The sequence below is a fragment of the Pelophylax lessonae genome (assembly GCF_965119305.1).
Source record: "Pelophylax lessonae genome assembly, chromosome: 12".
In the NCBI taxonomy this organism is placed as follows: domain Eukaryota; kingdom Metazoa; phylum Chordata; class Amphibia; order Anura; family Ranidae; genus Pelophylax; species Pelophylax lessonae.
In genome coordinates this window covers 24,415,806-24,433,231 of record NC_138779.1, presented here as the reverse complement: position 1 = coordinate 24,433,231, position 17,426 = coordinate 24,415,806, and the positions used below count along the sequence as shown (strand labels likewise).

The 17,426-nt window shown below is 44.1% G+C and overlaps 1 protein-coding gene across 15 annotated transcripts in view; it reads left to right on the top strand.

Moving 5' to 3' along the window:
• Positions 1-17,426, top strand: part of KIF1B (kinesin family member 1B) — a gene marked incomplete at its 3' end in the record, with an annotated part of 308,482 nt that overhangs the window by 224,434 nt on the left and 66,622 nt on the right. For all 15 annotated transcript variants that reach the window (XM_082274494.1, XM_082274493.1, XM_082274505.1 and 12 more), the window contains one exon: positions 13,767-13,863. In XM_082274494.1, coding sequence (XP_082130620.1) covers positions 13,767-13,863 — 97 coding nt within the window. The remainder of the gene's footprint in view (positions 1-13,766; positions 13,864-17,426) is intronic.

Genomic DNA, 17,426 nt, shown 5'->3' with positions numbered 1-17,426 from the left:
AAGCGTGTGTGGCGACAACCAGGTGAGGAGTACAAAGACAAGTGTGTCATGCCTACAGTCAATCAAGCATGGTGGGGGGAGTGTCATGGTCTGGGGCTGCATGAGTGCTGCCGACACTGGGGAGCTTCAGTTCATTGAGGGAACCATGAATGCCAACATGTACTGTGACATACTGAAGCAGAGCATGATCCCTTCCCTTCAGAGACTGGGCCGCAGGGCAGTATTCCAACATGATAACGACTCCAAACACACCTCCAAGATGACCACTGCCTTGCTAAAGAAGCTGAGGGTAAAGGTGATGGACTGGCCAAACAGGTCTCCAGACCTAAACCCTATTGAGCATCTGTGGGGCATCCTCAAACAGAAGGTGGAGGAGCGCAAGGTCTCTAACATCCACCAGCTCCATGATGCAGTCATGGAGGAGTGGAAGAGGACTCCAGTGGCAACCTGTGAAGCTCTGGTGAACTCCATGCCCAATAGGGTTAGGGCAGTGCTGGAAAATAATGGTGGCCACACAAAATATTGACACTTTGGGCTCAATTTGGACATTTTCACTTATAGAATGTGTCGGCAGATAAGAACCATTTGGCCCATCTAGTCTGCCCAATATATCTGAATCCTATGAATAGTCCCTGGCCCTATCTTATATGAAGGATAGCCTTATGCCTATCCCATGCATGCTTAAACTCCTTCACTGTATTTGCAGCTACCACTTCTGCAGGAAGGTAATTCCATGCATCCACTACTCTCTCAGTAAAGTAATACTTCCTCATATTACTTTTAAACCTTTGCCCCTCTAATTTAAAACTGTGTCCTCTTGTGGTAGTTTTTCTTCTTTTAGAGAAAACTTAGGGGTGTACTCAGCAAATTTACACTGTTAAACAAGCTGTACAGTCTCTGCTTTACATTGTAGCAAAGTGTCATTTCTTCAGTGTTGTCACATGAAAAGATATAATAAAATATTTACAAAGATTAGAGGGGTGTGCTTACTTTTGTGAGCTACTGTAGATGCCATCGCATGCGGCATTGCTGCTGTCCATAACATCATACCTGCCTACACTCTACAAGCATGTAAAAAATGGTCATTTAGGACCCAGCAAAGGGAACCCAAACAAAGCCTGCATGTACATAAAAAGCAGAGGTCTCAATTGCGTGCATAAGCAAATTTACAGTGTGTTGGAACCACATGCCTCATTCACACTGGGAATTCAATACTTGGTCAAATTACCAAATGCAAACAAATTTTCAAATTGCTCAATGAATCTGGTAAAGCAGCTCCAAAAACAAACAGGCCTCCCTGTACTGATAGATACACAGACATCACTCAAAGTGTAGACATACAGAAACGAACACCAAACCAGCCTGTGATAGAGTCCAAAATGCTTTTATTTATTTTTTTGCAATTCAGTCACATTAAAAATGATCCATAAAATATCAGGGTTTAGAAAAATGGAATGAGGACTTGAATGAGCTGAAAGGAGAACTAATGTCAGCGGCTTTTATATTTCCTAATGCAGGCTGCTCTACCCGACTTCTTCCGGGAAGTCATCTTCATTGGCCGACATGGAATGGTATCACTCATATGTATGTGCAGGAGTTCATTCATTCAGTCATTCCGGCACAGGTCCTGCTCAGCTCAGTGTATGTACATTCTAAAGAAAACTGTAAGCAGGCAGCTAAGTTTTTTTATTGCAGAAGAGAAATTGCAAGTCTCTTCTGCAATAAAGAGCCTGTCTGCTTGCAGTCTTTAAAATTAAGACTTTGGTTCTGCTAAAAGTCTCTTACACACCCAAAAAAAAACACAGCTCAGGTCGGAGCTGCTATACTAACAATCTGATGTTAGTACAGATATCTCCCCTGCTGTGCTATTGTGTTTTGACAATACTGGGAGCGCTGACCGGAAGCCTTTTTCAGTCATGAGCTTTTGACAGAAGCCAGCCGCTATATACACAGGCCGAATGTCAGCTGGATTCTGTTGAACCGATCGATGCCAGCCGGCATTCAGTCCGTGTGCACTAGGCTTAAGGGCTCATTCAGACAGGCGCTAAGACCCGTCTTCTGTGTTAAGCCAACTTTTGCTGCATCTGCATCCACCACGGAGTGTGCAGGCAGCCCATTGACGTGAATGCACATGTAGGCTGCGAGTAGTGGCTCCATGGATTGAAGTGCACAGTGTCTGTAATCGGATATCTGCACCCTTTCCTGCCTGCATGTCAGATTTTGACATGTGAATGTCTCCGTGCAGCCGCTGCATCTGCATCCACGTCTATGGGCTGTCTGGATGCACATGCAGAAAAAAGCAGCTCAGCACGGAGGAGGTCTCTCAGCGCCCATCTGAATGAACCTTTAAAGTAATCCCACAACAGTAAAATCAGTCTATATATGCAGTAAAGCATAATCCTCTTCGTTGTGTAGAAAGGCTATTTGATCCTGTGTTCCCTGATCCTCCCCTTCTTTTCACTGTCCTCAATCCATCTGCTGATTCAGCAGAGCCTTTGGGGCACTCCGCACATGCTCCGTTTTGTGTGTATTGCTAGATTGTTTTTTTTTTTTTCTTGGAAGGGTGTATGTGATCAGCACAGGGCCAATCAACAGAAAATCAGGGATCCTGCAGCCTCCTAGGACATACAGGGGGAATAAAAACTCCTCCTACAAGCTTTAACCAGACACTGATAGATGTCACACGACTGCTATATACTACTGATGAGAAAATATATTTAGCAGTTTAGATTTACTAAAATAACTGCATTTCCATGTTCTGTGTACTGTGGGAGACCAGATATAGTGAATGCAGGTTCTTGGGTGTAGTAACACTTTAAAGCCTCATACACCGAAAAAAAAACTCACAGCTCAGGTTGGAGCTGCTGTACTAAGAATCTGATGTTAGTACTGTGATCTCCCCAGCTGTGCTATTGTGTTCTGATAGGGGGAAGACCCCCTGCCAGAACACTCTGGTCAGCGCTTCATGCTGAAAGCTGAGACCAGGAGCCGGTTGGCAGACCTTTTTCGGCCATGAGCCTTCGCCAGAAGCCCCCAGAAAGACCGGTTTCTGTTGGCACATGGGTCAAATGTTTGATTTCTATTGAACTGGTCACAATTTGTCCCGTGTGTACTAGGCTAGGGGGGCTATTCACACAGGCGATAAGACCCGTCTTCTGTGCTGAGCCACTTTTTTGCTGCATCTGCATCCACCTCGGAGCTGCGTGCAGGCAGCCCATTGAAGTGAAATGCACATGCAGCAGCCACACAGACACATTTGCATGTCAAAATTTAACAGGCTGCGAGTAGTGGGTTCATGGATCGGAATGCACAGTCTCTGTGTTCAGATCCGTGCATCCTTTCCTGCCCGCATGTCAGAGTTTGACATCTCTCTTTTGCAATAAGATGCCCCTACCTACCTGCACAGCTCAGTCTACATTCTGGCACAGATCCTGGGTGCTGGGATGACTGAACTCCTGCGCATGAGTAACGTCATCCTGCACTGGCCATTGAAGATGGATGCAGCCTGGCACCCAGAAAAATAAATTATAACCAGAAGAATCTCCTCTTGGTCTAATTTCAACTCTCTTTTAGGACTGCAAATAAAGCACTGTGATCAGAGGCAGTCACTGTCTTCCACTGTCTCCAAGTCCTCAATCCATTTTTCTAAGCCCAGATGGAGTGGTGTTGCCCCTGAAAGGCATTGGATGGTTTTTACATGAGAGAACTTCTAAAACATAAAAATATCATTCTCTTTCTTTCACTGACGGACACAGCTCCATGTCTTCTAGACCAATGTTTCTCAACCTTTTTGTTAGTCGAGGTACCCTTTACAAATTAGGGACAGTCTCAGGGCACCCCATTCTAAAATGTAAAAACTATTCTAATATTTTTTTCATAATGCAGCAACATCCACAAGTCCAAGTAGGACACACAATGTTAGAGGTGACTTATTCTTCCAAAGCAAATACACTTTTGCAAACTGGTGCTGACTAGTATTCCAATGTTTCTCTTCTTCCTCAGTTTTACTCCATCATTCAGCTAATGTGACCCCAACGCTGATGGAGAGGGGCAGGGGAGAGGGTCAAACAAGGATGATATGCAGGCGACTGACATTATCCTTATCCGCTGATGTCATTGGTCGTTAGGATGCCGGCAATTAGAAGGTTGTAATGGTTCACAATGAAAACCTGGGACTTAGTGTAACTAAAAAGCAGCCTTTATCCACCCACCAACTTTTTACAGTTTTTGGGCAATTTTTAGGCATTTTGCCAAGGCACCCCTAAAGAAACCTCAAGGCAGCCCAGGGTGAAAAAAGGCTGTTCTAGACCATTGGGCATTATGCTGCTCTCTCTAGGAGTAGGACTAGGCGGAAACCTTTTTGGTTACGCCACTGAGGCAGTCCCAGAGGGTATACCATCACTTCCTACTATAGGACTTCAGTTTTTTTCTGCCTAGTCAGGAGGTTGGGTATGTTTAACCTTGTTGGGAATTCTACGTATTGCTGTGGTTTTCCCACCCCTTGTATTGATACTGCTTTGGGACATCCCAATGGTCTAGAAGACATGGAGCTGTGTCCGTCAGTGAACGAAAGACGTGTGATCAGTGGCAGTCACTGTCTTCAAGTCCTCATTCCATTTTTCTAAGCCCAGATGAAGGAGTGGTTACCCCTGAAAGGCATTGGATGGTTTTTACGTTAGAGAAGTTCTAAAGCATAAAAATATCATTCTCTTTCGTTCACTGACACACACAGCTCCATGTCTTCTAGACCAGTGTTTCTCAACCTTTATGTTAGTCAAGGCACCCTTTACAAATTAGGGACAGTCTCAGGGCACCCCATTCTAAAATGTAAAAAATACTCTAATATTTTTTTTATAATGCAGCAACATCCACGTCCAAGTCCAAGTAGGACACACAATGTTAGCGGAGACTTATTCTTCCAAAGGAAATACGCCCCTGAGGCAGTCCCAGTGGGTATACCATCACTTCCTGCTATAGGACTTCAGTTTTTTCTGCCTAGTCAGGAGGTTGGGTAGGTTTAGCCTTGTTGAGAATTCTACGTATTGCTGTGTTATTCCTACCCCTCATATTGATACTGCTTTGGGACATCCCTATGGTCTAGAACAAGGTTTCTCAATTCCAGTCCTCAGGGCACACCAACAGGCCAGATTTTAAGTATTACCTTGGGGAGATGCAGACTAGAATACTGCAATCACTGAGCAGCAAATGATATCACCTGTTATGTATTTCAGTTTTCTTGCAAACCTGGCCTGTTAGTGTGCCCTGAGGACCGGAGTTGAGAAACACTGGTCTAGAAGACATGGAGCTGTGTCCGTCAGTGAACGAAAGAGCTGGATTTTTGTCTTACCGTAAAATCCTTTTCTCTGAGGTTTACTGACGGACACAGCACCCGCCCCTCTTTTGGGTAGAGTTATATGTTCTTCTGACACTGCTTGGTACAAACGGAAGTCCTACAGCAAGAAGTGATGGTATACCCTCTGGGAGTGCCTCAGGGGCGTAACCAAAAAGGTTTCCGCCTAGTCCTACTCCTAAAGAGAGAGCAGCATAAAGCCCAATGGTCTAGATGACATGGAGCTGTGTCCGTCAGTGAACCTCAGAGAAAAGGATTTTACGGTAAGACAAAAATCCAGTTGTTATAGCATCCAGAATGGTAAGGCAAGAGGTTTGTTCTATTTGTTTTGTTATTAAAAGGAACTAATGGGCCATACACACTATACAATTTTCTGAAGACTTTTTTTCTTTAGACTTACCAAAACCATATAATATGAGGTCAAACCTTAACACTTTCAATTTGTATGCAATCTGGCAGGTTGCACTACATAGAAAAGGTAAATCTGAAGGCAATCTAACAACAAAAGTTGGATAGTGTGTATCCAGGTTTAGTCTGGAAAGTCGCGCCCAGTTTATTTAGGCCAGCAAAAGCTTACCCAACTGCAAGAAAAGCAGGTCCTGCTGTGCCCCAGTGGCAGGAGGTCACTGACATCCGCTAAATCTTCATTAAAAGGGGGATGACGACTCTGGCTGCACCCACAGCCTGGTGCTTCTGCAGATCACATGAACTAACAAGTGTGCTTTAAGATCATGTGACCAACAACACGAGCAATACAAGACTTGCTTTCTCCACTGTTAGGTATGTTTTTACTGTTTATAATACTCTTAAACTGGATACATACACACTATACAACTTTTGTTGTTAGATTTCCTTTAGATTTACCTTCAACTATGTAGTGCAAGGGCCTGCCTGATTGCATACAAATTGAAAGTATTTAGATTTGACCTCATATTATATGGGTTTGGTAAATCTAAAGGAAAAAATCTAAAGACAATTGTATAGTGTGTATGGCCCATTACTCTGCCTCCCCAATGAGCACCTGGGTAATAAAAGTCCAGCTACAGCCAAAAGATTTGTTTTGGATAGAACAGATGAGTTTGAAAATTTAAAACTTTTAAAATTTCTGTATTCCTATTGGGGAGATTTCTCTTCACTTCCTGCCCCAGTGACACCCTTGTATGTTACAACACGTTAGAGTGTCGTCCGAACAGGAAATGAGCGTTAATACCACATTGGGAACACATATTGGGGAAAAAATGTTCTTCCTCCCTTCAGTATCCACAACACTTTTTTTTATTTTATTTTTTAATACAGCTTCAGTTATGTCCATGTCATGCAAAATTGATCTATGGCATATGTATTTATCGCCCTGCTAGAGTGAAAACATTGAATCCTAAATAGACATAGGTACACTATATTGTCAAAAGTATTGTGGCGTTTGACTTTACACACACATGAACTTTAATGGCATCCCAGTCTTAGTCCGTAGGGTTCAATATTGAGTTGGCCCACCCTTTGCAGCTATAACAGCTTCAACTCTTCTGGGAAGGCTGTCCACAAGGTTTAGAAATGTGTGTCTATGGGAATGTTTGACCGTTCTTCTAGAAGTGCATTTGTGAGGTCAGGCACTGATGTTGGACAAGAAGGCCTGGCTCTCAGTCTCCGCTCTAATTCATCCCAAAGGTGTTCTACCTGGTTGAGTTCAAACAAGTTCCTCCACCCAAAACTCGATCATCCATGTCTTTACGGATCTTGCTTTGTGTGGTGTGCAGTCATGTTGGAACAGGAAGGGGCCATCCCCAAACTGTTTCCACAAAGTTGGGAGCATGAAATTGTCCAAAATGTCTTGGTATGGTGACGCCTTAAGAGTTCCCTTCACTGGAACTAAGGGGCCAAGCCTATCCCCTGAAAAACAACCCCATACCATAATCCCCCCTCCACCAATGATTTGGCTCAGTGCACAAAGCAAGGTCCATAAAGACATGGGTGAGCGAGTTTGGGGTTGAGGTGGACTTGACTGGCCTGACCTCAACCCAATAGAACGCCTTTGGGATGAACTAGGGCGGAGACTGCGAGCCAGGCCTTCTCATCCAAGATCGGTGCCTGACCTCACAAATCCTCTTCTGGAAGAATGGTCAATCATTCCCATAGACACACTCCTAAACCTTGTGGACAGCCTTCCCAGAAGAGTTGAACAGTGTTAATTTTGGCAGCAAATTTCAATTTAGTTTTAGTCTTAGGACTAAAATTACATTTTAGTTTTAGTCCCATTTTAGTCTTCTGCAAGTGTTTTAGTTTTAGTCGTATTTAGTCGACTAAATCTCCAGTACATTTTAGTCGACTAAAACGTCCTACATTTTAGTCGACTAAAACGTCCTACATTTTAGTCGACTAAAACTCATTTTAGTCATCTAAAATCAAATGGGTGTAGTTCAATTGTAATTTGTGATGCATTATTTAAGCATTTCTCTACAATTTCAAAACTCATTATATACTACTGCTGGAATGTAATGCTGCACAGTGCTAGATAGTGGTCTCAGGTCTGAAGGATGGCCTGCAATATGCACAGTGCCCTGGATGTCGGTGGTCAGAGAGGAGGCTTGTTGTAATGCTGCACAGTGCTGCACAGTGCTGGATGGTGGTCTCAGGTCTGAAGGATGGGCTGGCCTCAGTGGCCTGTAATGCACAGTGCCCTGGATGCCAGTGGTCTGAGGGGAGGCAGTAATGGCTGGCATGCTGTAATTGTAACACACTCACTTAGTGCCAAAGGGTGTTCTGTGTGCTCTGCTCTCTGCTCTGAATGTGGGTGGTTGTCTTGTGAGTCTGGACTCCAGAGGCATGGCTGTATGCACAGTGCTGCAGTGCTCTGGTCTCTTGCAGTCATCACGTCACGGGGCACACAGTCGCTTGCTTGCTGGGAGCGGAAGCAGGCGGAGCTCCGTGAAAACCGGAAGTTGGGTAAACGTCCCTTCCTCACATTCTCGTTTCGTTTTCGTTCGTTAACGAAAATGGATTTGATTTTCGTCATAGTTTTCGTCAGTTGACGAAAATGTGCTATACTTTTCGTTTCATTTTAGTCACTGTAAAAATGCAGTTGACGAAAATTGTGACGAAAACGTTTTAGTCGACGAAATTAACACTGGAGTTGAAGCTGTTATAGCTGCAAAGGGTGGGCCAACCCAATATTGAACCCTACAGACTAAGACTGGGATGCCATTAAAGTTCATGTGCGTGTAAAGGCAGGCGTCCCAATACTTTTGAACATATATACTGTATATCAAGATCAGAAGGTTACCAAAACCCATGAGCCAATCAGGGTAGTTAAAGACCAGTTTGTGTTTGGTCTCGATACTGCAGGGCAATGACAAACGTGCTTTGGTATTAGACACAGATCTGAGCCAATACATTTTTCATTATCATAGACTTCTATATTTAGACTTGATGTGAATTATTAGCCTTCTTTATACAGTATATAGTACATTATTGATAGAAATCCATGCCTTTGAAGAAGAAAGAAGAGGGGTTTTGATACCAAAAAGTAACTGTTCCTTTAGAAGTGACACAGTTGGTATCTGTATCCCCCTACAGGCCCAGCGCTGTGACTGTGCAATTCCCTATACGTTGTACAAGTCCATGAATGCATCTGCTTACTGCAATAGAACACCACCATCTTGTGGTTAAAGTGCAAAATGCAGCCGTATTTAATGCTTTTTGAGTACAAAATGTTACTTAATGATGTATTAAACCCAAAAGCAAACATTTATTGTATTGCAGGTTACCAATTCTTAGATGTGATGGCTGCATTTGTTTTCTTTTTTGACTTTCTTCTATTTTCATCTGGTGATCCTCCGAGCAAGTCTGTTGTTTTCCAAAAGAACAAGTTCTCTTCCACCTGTATGTTTACTGGGACAAAGCAAACTATTTACCACTGGCAGGGGTGCTTACAATGATCTACTTTTATTTATTGCTGTAAAACCTTTACCTTTAAAACGACTGTTTGCTGTAACTGAATATAAAGTATTAGCTGGAGTTTGGCTTCAAATTGGTAGTGTATCTATTTCATTTAACACTCCCTCCAGACTGACAATGCTGCTGTCTGCTGTGCCCCCTGTGCTCCTTCATCAAGAGTGGGGACACTCTAATAAAGGAGTAGTGTTACTGGCCAGATCACCAGGGAAAAACAGAAGGGAAGAAAAACTGAAAAAAGAAAATGAATGCTGTTTTTTTTTTTTTTTTTCCAGCTTTGCAGTCACATTTGAGAATGTTTTCCTATTCACACAGCATACTTAAAAATAATTTTAAAAACATTTTTCATACTTTTTTAGCCATTTGTTTGGTGTAGAATTTTACACAGGACACTATAGGCCAGTGATTGCGAACCTTGGCACCCCAGATGTTTTGGAACTACATTTCCCATGATGCTCAACTACAATGCACAGTGCATGAGCATCATGGGAAATGTAGTTCCAAAACATCTGGGGTGCCAAGGTTCACCATCGCTTTAGTGTGATCAATCTGGCGGGTCCCGGGCACTTCCATCTTCAGCCGGTCTTCTTTCTCGGTTCTCGGTCTTCAGCCACTTGAATGACCGGACCTCGATGATGTCACTCCCGCGTCTCAGTGTACATGATGGCTGACGAGCAGCAGGAAGCTTTCATAATGGAAGAGACTGACAAGGTCTCTTCTGTCATAAATATCTTGTCTGCCAGCAATTTTTCAGAAACAAGGCTTTACTACCACTTTAAAACCCTTTGTAAATGTCTGGGAACTGTGGAGACCAGTTGCTGGAGTTTTGGGGGAGAAATGTTGTCCCACGTTTGCCTGAGCAAATGCTACTCTAAAACCTCTATATGCCTTACCTATTAACATTAATGGTGCCTTTCCAGATGTCTAAGCTTCCCATTCCAAATGCACTAATGGACCCCCCCCCCCCCTACCATCAGAGATGGAGGCTTTTGAACTGAGCACTGATAAGCCAAAAGGTCCCTCTTCTCTTTAGTTCAGAGGACTCTGCATCCATGGTTGCCAAAAAGAATGTCAAATTTCAATTCATCTGACCACAGAACAGTTTTCCACTTTGCAACAGACCATTTTAAATGAGCTTTGACCCAGAGAAGACTGCAGCATTTCTGGATCATGTTCAGATATGGCTTCTTCTTTGGATGATAGAGCTTTACATGGTATTTTTGGATGACACAGCGAGCTGTGTTCACAGCCAGTGATTTCTGGAAGTATTCCTGAGCCCATGCAGTGATGTCCATCACAGAATGTTGACGCAGTGCCGTCTGAGGGCCCAAAGATCACTGGCATCCAATATTGTGTTTCAGCCTTGTCACTTGCGTACAGAGATTTCTCCACATTCTCTGAAACTTTTGATGATATTATGTACAGTAGATGATGCTATATGTAAAGTCTTTCCAATTTTATGAAAAATGTACATATAACATATCAATTTGACCGCGCTCATAAACGACCAATGATTACGAAGAAACCAATATGTGAAAAAAAAATTGCTCATAAAGTCCCACTAAATATCTCGTTATTCCTAGACAGTGAGATGATAGACAATCTTCTCCAAGACACGTCACTGCAGAGATCACCCATGAGAATAAAGATTCCTTCCTCCACCGACAATCACATGCACAAGCCACTCACCAGATGTATTTGACCCCCAATACAGGCAGTCAAATACAGCATAGAGATGACTCCATATAGGTCCCGGGTCCTTCAGATGAGGTACTAATTCTCAGATTAGGGATACATGAAAAGAGAAAAGCCTCTCATTGCGCAGTAATCAAACCAGTTTAGTAAAGAAAAAAATTCCACTTACAGTGTACAAACTTGTTCTCAAGCCTTTAAAAACACGGGATGCCGTTCCACGTTCCACCTGCATCCCAAACAGCGGAAGTGACGTGTTGCGTATCCGTATCCCTACGCGTTTCATCAACAAGCGTCTGACGTAATTAATTTTATGTTGAATACATTATTCTAAAATTGTTCAACAATTTTTAGTCACAGTTTTTCACAGATTGGTGAATCTCTGCTCTTCTTTACTTGTGAGACACTGACTCTCTAAGATACTCTTTTTATACCCAGTCATGTTACTGACCTTCCATCAATTTCAAAATGACCTGATTTTTTTTTCTTTAAATGGTCCATTTTCTTAGTTTAAACATTTGCTATTTTTTCATTTTTCTATAGTGAATAAATTATGGGTTGATGAAATTTGCAAATCATTGCATTCTGTTTTTATGTAGATTTTACACTGCGTCCCAATGGACGGTGGAATTGGGGTTGTATTTTTTCCATGAGTTCATTGTACTGAATGCCCATGCCCAGTGCCAGCTGATTTTTCTTAATGAATCTGAATTTGAAAAATTGCAATGATAAATATGTTACTCTTACTCCAGTGTTTCTCTGGCCAGATGTGTAACCTTTGCAACATGCAAATATCCATTCTACTATATAAGATTACATTATGTACGCTCAGCCTCCAGCTGGGACAATGTCCACAGAAGTCCACAAAGCATGTAGGAGAAAGTGGCCCACTAAATCTAGTGCCATCCACAGACAGTTGTAACTCAAGTGAGCTGTTCCTTATTAAAGCAGTTTTGCCAATACATCCTTAGACTTTCCAAGTATCAACCGTTGTGAGGTCTGGGTTACTACAGGGTATGGTCCAAGGTTTGTGGACACCTGACCATCATTTCTATATGAGCTTGTTGAACATCTGATTCTAGAACCATGGGCATCAGTATAAAGTTGCCCCACTCTTTGCAGCCTCCATGCATCTGGGAAGGCTTTCCACAAGATTTTGGAGTGTGGCTGTGGGAATTTCTACTTATTCAGCCAAGGGAACACTTGTGAGGTTCAGGTATTGTTGGATGAGAAGATCTGGATCTTAATCAGCATTTCAATTTATTTCAAAGGTGTTCAGTAGGGTTGATTTAGGGATCTAAATAGGCCGCTTGAGTTCTCCACACAAAACTCATCAAACCATGTCTTTATGGAGCTGGCTTTGTACACGGGGAAGAGTCATGCTGGGACTTACAAGGGCCTTCACAAAACTGTTACTACAAGTTTGGAAGAGAACAATTTTTTAAAATGTCTTTGTATGCTGTAGCTTTAACAGGAAACACTTGAACTCAATACTGTTAGGGTGTACACACATTTGACCATATAGTAAAACTACAATATATTACAGGTAATGCAAGTTTATCTTTTAAATAAACCAAAAATAAAACTCTTCTATATTATGCATTTGGTTAGGTATCATTTACACGACCTAGTAATAAACCTATTTCCATGTAGGATTTCTGAATTGCTATTACTACAATCTGTCTAATAAACAAAAGTGAATGGAAAAAAAAAATTAAGTTCATATTGCCCATAGTAGCCACCAGGATTCTCCATTTCAGGTTTGTAGAGAAGTTTTAGAGCAGGGATATTGAATTAAGATTCAAGGAGGTCTGGTCACTAAAATTTTCTTCCAACCGAGGTCCGAATCTCAAGTTTGTGCTACAACTTAGAAAGATTGTAGTCGTATATCAAAAAAATTAGAAATGTACAATTTTTCTAGCATTTCAACAGTATTTACCCCCCATCAAAGTGCCCCTTTACATCAGGCTCCCCCATCAGAGTGCCCCCATAGATCAGTTGTCCCCATCAGAGTGCCCCCAGAAAGCAGGTGTCCCCATCAGGGTGCCCCTATAGAGCAAGCTTCCTCATCGGAGTGCCTCCATAGATCAGGTGCCCCCATAGATCAGGTTTCCCCATCAGAGTGCCTCCATAGATCAGTTGTCCCCATTAGGGTGCCCCTAGAGAGCAAGCATCCCCATCAGAGTGCCCCATAGAGCAGGTGTCCCCATCAAAGTGCCCCAATCAGAGAGCAGATGTCCTCATCAAAGTATCCCCATCAGAGTGCCCCAGGGATTAGGTGTCCCTATCAGAGTGTCCCTTTCAGAGTGCCCCAGGGAGTACATGTCCCCATCAGAGTGCCCCCATAGACTAGGTGTCCCCATCAGAGTGCCCATCCCTAAATTTCAGTTGTGAACTATCACAATGCATCTGTAGATTGGTAGAGCCCATCTAAGTAAACAGTGTACCTGATGAATAAGTCACTGTAGGCAGGGGGCAGGAGTGGGAGCTTGAAGCAGAAGCATGCCGCACGGGGCGAGAGCTGGGCGATGAAGACGGGAGCGAAACGCGGTCTGGTCCTGGACTTTTAATGAAGGCTCTTTTAGAGAATCCTATTGGTTTCAAAAGGCACTACATTTTTTTTTTTATCTGGAGGCCTGGTGTTTATTACAAGTGAAAGCTTTGAGGATCACCAAATGGTATCGTGTACCTAGCTGCCTCTCTCCATGTGCCTTCCTGTATCTGTTGTGTGTGTGTGTTTCTGTCTCGCCTACACGTCCTATCTCTCCATCCTCAGGATTATGAAAGCAAACTGCTGGCCCTTCAGAAGCAAGTGGAGACCCGTTCACTGACTGCAGAGACCACTGAGGAAGAGGACGAGGAGGAAGAGGAAGGTAAACATTCCTCACAACCCTGATTAGATAGGAACATATTTGATTGTGTGTAGTTATCTCACATACAACATATAATAGATTCTCTTAAAATTTACTAAATCATCAGCCTTTGGTGCTCAGTGTAAGACTAAAGCTGCCCATGCACATACCAAAATTCTTTTTGTGGGGGCTCTGTTGGCACCAACCGACTTGACAAAAGTTGACTTTTGTAGAAGGAGCCAGGTGGGATGCAGCCACTGTTCAGGTGTCAGCAGGTGATGGCTGTCAAAATACAATAGTAGTAAATCAAGATTTAACATGGATGGGGAGATTCAAGAGATTTCTTTTGTTCACAGATTGATATGAAAGTGCACATGATGACCTGTACACATGAAAAGAGGACTATAGACAGTTTATAGTCTTTGGAAACCTTGATAATGATTCCTTTATTGATAAAGGCTTGAATATTTTTTCCCCTTTGTCTGTTAAATATACCATTGAAAGAATCTGTTCAAAAAGTGCAAAAAAATACCTGTTGAACCTGCCATAAATAATTGTTCCCAGCTGTCTCTGTGGAGTACAGAAACCTTTCTCTTTGTTATGAAGAAGGGTAAAGAGCCTTTTGTTCTTCAAAATGTTACTACAGGCGAATTATTATTTTTTCAAATATTTTTATTTTAAATTTGCAATTTACATGCCTCAAACAGAAACCAAAATGTAAAATAATAACAGTAAGAGTCGGTTCACACTGGGGCGACGCGACTCTGTACTACTTCGGGGGCGACTTGTGCATTACCATGCACCACGACTTCGGAGCGACTTGCATGGACTTCACATAATGGAAGTCTATGCAAGTCGCCCCGAAGTAGTACAGGACCCTTTTTCTAAGTCGGAGCGACTTGTGTCGCTTCTATTAGAACGGATCCTGTAGCGGTCAATGGACCGCGAGGGAGCACGACTTGTCAGGCTGACAAGTCGCCTGACAAGCCGCGCTAGTGTGGTCCGGCTCTTTTATACTGGTGATCTTGGCTTCTCCTCTTCTCCATGGGCCCCCATACCAAGCCGCTTGCTATAGAGACACACAGTGCGTATTCGCTCCAGAGCTGTATGCGTCTACGGAGCTGCGATCCATAGATACACAGAGCGCTGCTTGGTCCCACCCCCCACTTCCTCCTCATAGCATTTGATTGACAGCAGCAAGAGCCTATGTGAAGAAGAAGAGATGCAGCTGTGCAGAGTGTTTGGATCAATTGAGGATTTGGTGGGGGAGGACAGCAAGATGTAAAATGTTTTTTCTCTTTTATTCATTGACAGACACAGCTCTCCAGGATTCTGAACCATTGGGTTATATTGCCCCCTACAGGAGTAGGACACTAGGCAATAAAAAGAACTTGGCTACGCCTGTGGGCAGTCCTAGGAGGTATAATCCCCTTCTCTGCTATAAGTCTTCAGTTTTTTTTTCTGCCTAGTTAGGAGTAAGGACCTATTTCCCTGCCGGGGTCTCTGGTCCTGGCAATTTTTTCCTTTTAAATGGCTTTTTTCTTCTGGTCTTTTTCCTGCGAGATCTACAATCAACTGGACTGGACCGGACTGAGCAATGGGCTGGATCTAGAATCTAGATCCAGTGGTCACCCCAGTCTGGCCAGTGAGCACGCGCAGACCACAGCTCCGTGCTAGGTCAGCCGTGACATAGCCCCACTGGACGGGGGGGAGGGGGTGGCCTGCGAGTTAACGCCTCGCGAGGTTGCATACGACCGGGTCTCGGCCTAAGTTGCAGTGTTCCTCCTGGCTGACAGCCCCCCATTTAAATGGCGAGGAGGTTCTGTCTGGAGCAGTGGCCGCCTGGTTCCTGGTATGGTGAGTAACTGTCTTCCCTCTCCCCCTGGAGGGTTTTGGGGTGGACGCAGGCCCCCTCCCTGGGATGGTCTGACCTGTGGTTTCCCCTCCTTCTTATCAGACTCCCCTGAATATGGTGGTCCCTGTGGGTCATCTAGCCCCCCAAAAAGTGCCCCCTGCCTCATCTGTCTCCTCCGATCCTGAATCTGACTTGGCTGCCGTGGCGGGACCCACCCTGTGGGGTCTGTGGCTATGCTCCCTGAATTATCGTATAGTGAGGATGATTCCTCCACACCTGTAGCTGTGCACGAGAAGGCACTGGTGGACGCACTGATTGTATCTGTGCGTGATACTTTAAAAATGGAGGATGAAGCTGCAGCGGAGGTGGCTGTCCCCTTTTGGCACTCACAAGCCGTCTCGCGTGGCAAAAGTGTTTCCTTATCCCTCCTATTTTGATAGATTTGTTGCAAAAGAGTGGGAGCATCCAAAACGTCTCTTTGTGGTTTCTAAACGCTTTGCAGGGAAATACCCCTTTGAGGAGTCCCTCCTTAAAAAGTGGACTTTTCCACTGGTGGTGGACCCCCCCGGTTTCCAGGTTGAATAGGGTAACCATGATTCCGGTTGAGGAATTGCTGGCCTTTAAAGATCCGTCTGATCTTTAAAGGCTGAAAAGCAGAGGCTGTGTCCCGCAATATGTTCACTGTTGCTGGTTCGGCGCTTAGGTCGGTCTTCACCATTGCCCTGGTGTCGCAAACTCTGACTGAATGGGCTAAACTTTTGCGCCATGACCTAGAGGGTGAGCTTCTTCCCCCTGCCTTTGCTGAACTGGCGGACCAGTTGGTCAAGGGTATGCAGTTTATCTGTGATGCCTCTTTGGATGTGGCTCCCTTGATTTCACGGCTGTCTGTTTCAGCAGTTGTACTTAGGCGCGTATTGTGGCTTAAGTGTTGGTCTGCGGATCGAACCTCAAAAAAAAGCTCTGACTGATTTACCTTTTCGGAGAGATCGCCTGTTTGGGGCTACCCTGGATGACATTACTAAGATTCTCATTGGGGGGGGGGGGGGGGTAGAGTACTTTTCTTCCACAGGCTGGAAAGGGTAAGGAACCTCGTCGCAGACGTGGCTCGTCTTTCTCGGCTCACAAGAAGTTTTTTGACCCTCAGGATTCACTGACAAGGGTTCAGAACCTTTCAATTCCTCCTTGGGAGATTCCAAGCGGTCCTGGTCTGGCAAGCCAAAGGCGATTCTCTAGGCTCCTTCAGCATGAAGGTGTGCCCTCTCCTGTGCCTGGGGTGCGGGGACATCTTTGTTGGTTTCCGGGCCCGTGGACTTCCTTGGTAAATGACAAGTGGGTCCACGAAGTGATACTGTCTAGCTACAAGACCGAGTTTTGTTCTTAACCTCCGGAAAGGTTCTTTCCTTCAAATGTGCGTATGTCTCTGGACCGATTGCAAGCTCTCTTTGGGGCAGTACAAGAAATGCTGCTTCAGGGTATAATTGTCCCGGTTCCGGCCTCAGAACGGTTTTGGGGTTTTTTAAAACCTGTTCACGGTCCCAAAGAAAGAGGGCAAGGTATGCCTGATTCTGGACTTCAAGGCCCTGAACTGCTTTGTGCGAGTACAGAAGTTCAGAATGGAGTCCATTCACACGGTGCTGGCATCCCTACATCGGGGAGATTTTCTTGCCTCTACTTGAACATTTCAGTATGTGTGCCCGACACCAGCGCTTAATCCCTTTTGCTGTAGGAG